General features: G+C 35.2%; 1 protein-coding gene across 2 annotated transcripts in view; it reads right to left on the bottom strand.

Moving 5' to 3' along the window:
* Window positions 1–2,046: 2,046 nt before the first annotated feature.
* The window catches only part of LOC124544596 (prenylated Rab acceptor protein 1), a 53,038-nt gene continuing 49,084 nt past the window's right edge, over window positions 2,047–6,000 (bottom strand). For both annotated transcript variants that reach the window (XM_047123188.1, XM_047123189.1), the window contains exon 4: window positions 2,047–4,999. In XM_047123188.1, the coding sequence (XP_046979144.1) occupies window positions 4,896–4,999 (104 nt within the window). In that variant the 3' untranslated portion in view covers window positions 2,047–4,895. The remainder of the gene's footprint in view (window positions 5,000–6,000) is intronic.

The following is a 6,000-nucleotide window of genomic DNA, read 5'->3' as shown; positions in this document are numbered from 1 at the left end:
GTTCGCCATTTCAGCCAATAAAATTTTTGGTCCCTTTTTCTTCGAAGGTGCTACTGTAACTGGACTACAGTATCTGGAGATGTTAGAGAATTGGCTGTTCCCTCAGCTCGAACAAGAAGCACAACAATTCATATTTCAGCAGGATGGAGTGCCACCACATTGGCACTTATCTGTCTGTAACTACCTGAACGTCAACTATCCAAGGTGATGGATCGGCCGCCAGGCAGCCCGTGACAGAGCACTTCATCACTGGCCTTCAAGAAGCCCTGATCTTACCCCCTGCGATTTTTTCTTATGGGGGTATGTTAAGGATATGGTGTTTCGGCCACCTCTCCCAGCCACCATTGATGATTTGAAACGAGAAATAACAGCAGCTATGCAAACTGTTACGCCTGATATGCTACAGAGAGTGTGGAACGAGTTGGAGTATCGGGTTGCTATTGCTCGTGTGTCTGGAGGGGGCCATATTGAACATCTCTGAACTTGTTTTTGAGTGAAAAAAAAAAAAAACCTTTTTAAATACTCTTTGTAATGATGTATAACAGAAGGTTATATTATGTTTCTTTCATTAAATACACATTTTTAAAGTTGTGGTATTCTTTTTGAGTCACCCTGTATTGTCCCTAAGAAATTTTTGGATGGAATGAGAAAATATAGGTTTTACTGTGATTGTAGGTTTCTGACTGCACAGACTGTTGCAGAAGCTAATCCAGTCCTTAATATTACAGAAACCTTTGGATAATTTGGGTCAGTGTCATTATTTTATTATAGTGGAATTCAAAAGTGACTATTATCAGTTAGAAGTAGCATTTGAGGATAGACCAAAGACAGCATTTACAGCACCATGCAGACATTATCAGTATAAACAGATCCCATTTGGTTTAAAAAAATGCATCCGACACCTTTCAGCAGTTACTGGATGGAATTTTAAGAGGGTTAAAGCATAGAACTGTATCGTGCATTTGGATGACATAATAGATTACACAAAAGGATATATTGGAGTATGTGAGATAGTTGGAGGATGTATTTAACAGATTATGGTCAGAATGTTTGATGCTGAACACGGATAGGTGCCACTTTGCTCAAACTCAAGCTACCTATCTGGGACACTTTGGTAGTGAATATGATGCACAGACTGATATTTGTCTTACAGATACAATTTAAAATTTTCCAATACCACACACAACCCAGAGGATACAGTTGTTTGTTGATTTGTGTAACTATCACCATAAATTTGTAAAGGACCTTGTAAAAATAGCTGCCTGTCCAGAGTGTCTTGATATAATCTCAACAAAACTGCCCAGTTACTTACTTGATTAGCACATCTGTGACAGTCGCCTCTACTGCTTGGTTGTGTGGCTGGAAAAAAACTTAAAAAATTTACAGTTTGCGCACCGAACTTTTTTGGGATGCAGCATATTTTTGGCGAATAGATCTTCGAACAGGTGGCCCCCAAACAAATGGAGGGCATCTGAAAATCCAGAAATTGAAAATAAACTGAAAATAAAATAATTCTTCTGAATTAGACTGTAAGGAAATTCTGAAGTAAGCCTTCATTCTTATGGCATGTACATATGTATGTATGTTGTGCAAGGTTCCAAGAGTATGTTAAACTGTAGGCTGCCCTGAAAATGGCTAGGTAAGTAATTTCAAAGGTCAGAGAAAAGCGAGGTCATGCCACCGCCAATAGGACTAGGTCTAATAAAACAGCGCAATATTCAAGCCAACCTTCAGGTTGGTGACAACTTTATCTTATTATGTTATTCAAAAGCATACGCTGCAGAATAACACAAGTATAGTAGCATTGATAGTCATTAGTGTACATTTTACATCCTCATTCAATACTTATCATGAAAGTTAGCCTATAAAATGAGGCAACATATACATCAGCATAAAAGAATCAATGCAAGGCATGAAGAAGAGTGAGAAAAACACAGTAGGAGAAGCAAGCACAACAGGAATAGTGTGCAAGAACCTGAAGTAATTTGGTAACACTCATTGAAAAGTAAAGAAAGATAAGGAAGTCCAGAGGCAACAACTGACACAGGAAGTTAGTATGGTACTTTATTTTAAAATATTTATATGAAAGAATACACAGCACACAAATAAAATTTATATACAAAATCTTCATAAATAGACATGGTTTGAATTGTATTTGGGCAACCTATTTACATTTTACGCACTCCGATTTATAAAATAAATTAGCACAGGTAAAAAAAAAATGTATTTGTCTTTTCACATTTGAGATTTTGTAAATAGCTTTAGGATTCTGAGGGAAATGACTGGCCACATGATATGTCATTGTATGTCTAATCTCATCTTCATTAACTAATATAAATTTATACAGAGAACTGCAGGAGGTATGACTGGGTTAGGATTTTATTAAACCAATTTCAACAATATCACAGGTATTGACTGTCTATCCAAGTTTTTAGTTGAGTGATTTTAGGAGTTTCACATAAACCAATGTTTCATCAATCATGATTATCAGAAACACATGTTAAAAAAGCTTGATAAACTTATTTTAATAATAGCATGGACTTCTTAAAAGGAAAATAGAATTCTGAAATAAAATTTCTGGACACATGACAATTTATATCACATCACAGAGAAAATGAATTTCCAAAAGTATTGACTTATGAAAATGTAAAATAGTAATGTATAGCTTTTTAAAGTTTATATATTTTATTCATTCACCTTCACAATATTTATCTGTTGATTTGATATGCAAGCCACTGTGCACATTTGAATTTTTTGCTATCTTTGTATGATATGGTGCAAGAATAGAAAACAGATTTTAATATTTCCATTTTGTGTTCCCCATTACTGCCATAAAATGGCATTGAAAATGATGTGAAAATAATGATATTTCACAAGAAGACTGACTACCACTTCCTACAAAATTGTATGTTTTAGTGTTGCTACAGCAAGCCCAGCCATATCAACCTCATACTATTGTTTTCTTAATGCCTTTAATGTTCAGTTCTAACACTGAAATGTGTACATCATTCACAATAATATGCACATGTGTCTCGTCTGCATGATTATGTTTATTATTGTTAATAAAATACTGTGCAGTCCTCTATTCTTCCACTCTCACTGATTGATTGTTTTATTTTACTGCATTCATCATGACTTATCTTTGCTGATCTCATTACCATGAATTAATCTCCTCCGCATTGCTATGCTTATCTTCCTTGCTCAATGCTCTAGTATAAGATTCACAATTACTGCGTGCCTCAGCTAGTCAACCTCGTATGTTCTTTATGCAGCCTGAATGTTCAATACAGTTTCTTCCATCTCCCCTTTTATTTCTTTTTACAAATTAAAATAATTTCTTCAGTATTCCACTGCAGCACAACATTTTGAATAACTTATATTTCAATATGTTTACCACACAAGGTGATCTTCTGGGACCACAATCAGTGGCCTCTATAGAAAATTTTCTTATTTGTGGAACTACAATGTCTTGTAGTATAATACTGTTCATTTTAGTTGCATTCAGTAATTTCTTTTCTTTAATCGAACATTTTATCTGTCATCCATAAAATCTGAATACACAGTTCAACAATATGGAAAAAATATATTGTTACTCACACATAGCGGAAGAAGTGAGTCAATGAAAAAGAAAGCTAGAAATATTTCAGCTTTTGGTCAAAGACTCAACCCACTTATACAGCAAAAACACACACACACACACACACACACACACACACACAGAGCCACTATCTCTGGGTGTATGTGAGTTTTTGTGTGAATGTGTGTGTTTCTACTTCTGAAGGAGGACGTTGTCCAAAAACTAAATATTTCTAGCGTTCATTTTCTTTGTGCCTGTCTACAGTCTTTTTCTTTGTGTCTGTCTGCAACTCAACACATCTTCTATGTAGTGAGTATCACTCTATCCTTTCCAAACTGTTTTTATTTCTTCCTGGACTTTCCACTGTTTGAACACACAGTTCATTATTCCACGTTCCCTAAAATTCATATTTTGCATTTATTAACCAGATATAGTGGGAGATTATCTGTTCTGCTCATTCTGTGATCATATTTCTTTTGTTGTCACCCTACAAAAATCCATCTCATGTTTCAGAACAGGTATTATGACATTCATTGTAATAAACACAAATCAGGAGCTCTTCTCATGTTTTTCTAACTTTTTAAACCTTTGATAATCACAGTATGATAGTTATTTTATTATATTTTGTTATTCTGAGTGAAGTTTGTATGCACGAGAAATCAAGTTAAATGTACAACCTTTATATTTTTTTATCTATTGAATCAAATTTTCTAATTAGTTCCAATACTATTTTTTCTATTCTCAGGGCTTGTTTGAGAATAATATGTCACTATTGGTAAAGATTTATTCCAACATAAAATCAGATTTCTATGGTAATGCAAAGATCTTTCTTTGAGCAGTGTGCAGCACTGGAAAATTAAGACTGACTCACTGTCACATTATCATTGTCACAAATTTGCAGTTCTGCAGAATTCCCTATACTACTTCTTCTCCCCCATCTCCAACCCTATTTTTGAGATGTGAGTGATATATCTATCTAGCTAGATCTAGATAGTCCATGAAGATGTGATGATCACTGTGCACTGCTTTGCATAAGCTATTCATCCACTGCTGTCAGAATTAGCATCTGCATAACATGTTTTTTTACGGTCCAATTCTATATGAATACACATCCTCCTCCTATATCAATATAACTCTGGAAATCCTGTTACGATATTAGTAGAAAATTCTTTGTATTGACACTGAAATGTATATATAAAATAAAATCAGATGCTCAAAAAATATTACATTTTTCTGTAACCAGAAATAGTATCCATAAATTATATTATGTTCAATGTACATAAACAGTGTGTATGAACATACTGTGCTACATATTTGATCAGACCTCTTCCATTACAAGGTCAAATCTGCTCTCATCCTGACTCAACACAGCATCAATATTGTAACAAGCTGCGTGTAGAGTAATTATTACCAAGGAAGCACCTGAAAAAGAAGAAACAAATGTAAATAAAATGTTGTGTTGAAAATAATTTAGCACTGAGAGATGAGGCTATTATAAAGTGGTATATGCAACACGTCACACTATATCAAAATCACAATTTGCGTATTCAGGGCAGGAAATGATTTTTAAACGTTTTACACTGATGCATTATCTAATCTTCATTTTCCCATTGTGGGATGTCCTGTCTTCACAGTTCTGTATTCTCTTGATAAAAATCACATTTTAACTAACTGGAATACTTCAATCTGTAGCAGTCAATTTAGCACATTGCCTGAACTTGGAGGTGAGTACCATAATTAATAAAAATTAATTATTTCTTGCGATTTCAGATATCACTGCATAATCAAATATTTGTTTGGCATCGTGTTTTCTTCAAGTAGAAAGAAGCTAACATGTAATCTGAAAGTAAACTTAATTTTAAATGGTGCACTAGGAGAGACGTACTGGACATGATCTAGGGGTTTGTGTCTTTTATTGCCAATCCAAAAGTGCAATGTCCCAGGTCTGATTCCATACACTACTAAGATTATGAATAAAAATGTCAATTATGGTGACTGAAGGCTTCCGGTATATAGAGTCACTCATTCTACATATGACTTCCACAAAGAGGGCAAAGGCTCAGGCCACTCTTTTGCCTTTGGGGTAGGAAACAATCCAAACAGGTGAAACAAGTCAATGGAAACTGCTGCATTAAAAACTAAAAAGTGTATCCACAGAACATGCAGTCTTGTACAATAATCTCTTGGTTATTATTCCTTTCACATTTTAAATTAAATACACTCCTGGAAATGGAAAAAAGAACACATTGACACCGGTGTGTCAGACCCACCATACTTGCTCCGGACACTGCGAGAGGGCTATACAAGCAATGATCACACGCACGGCACAGCGGACACACCAGGAACCGCGGTGTTGGCCGTCGAATGGCGCTAGCTGCGCAGCAATTGTGCACCGCCGCCGTCAGTGTCAGCCAGTTTGCCGT

This window comes from Schistocerca americana, chromosome 8, assembly GCF_021461395.2.
Source record: "Schistocerca americana isolate TAMUIC-IGC-003095 chromosome 8, iqSchAmer2.1, whole genome shotgun sequence".
Lineage (NCBI taxonomy): Eukaryota > Metazoa > Arthropoda > Insecta > Orthoptera > Acrididae > Schistocerca > Schistocerca americana.
Note: the sequence above shows the minus strand (reverse complement) of the source record. Positions and strands in the feature narration are given on the sequence as shown.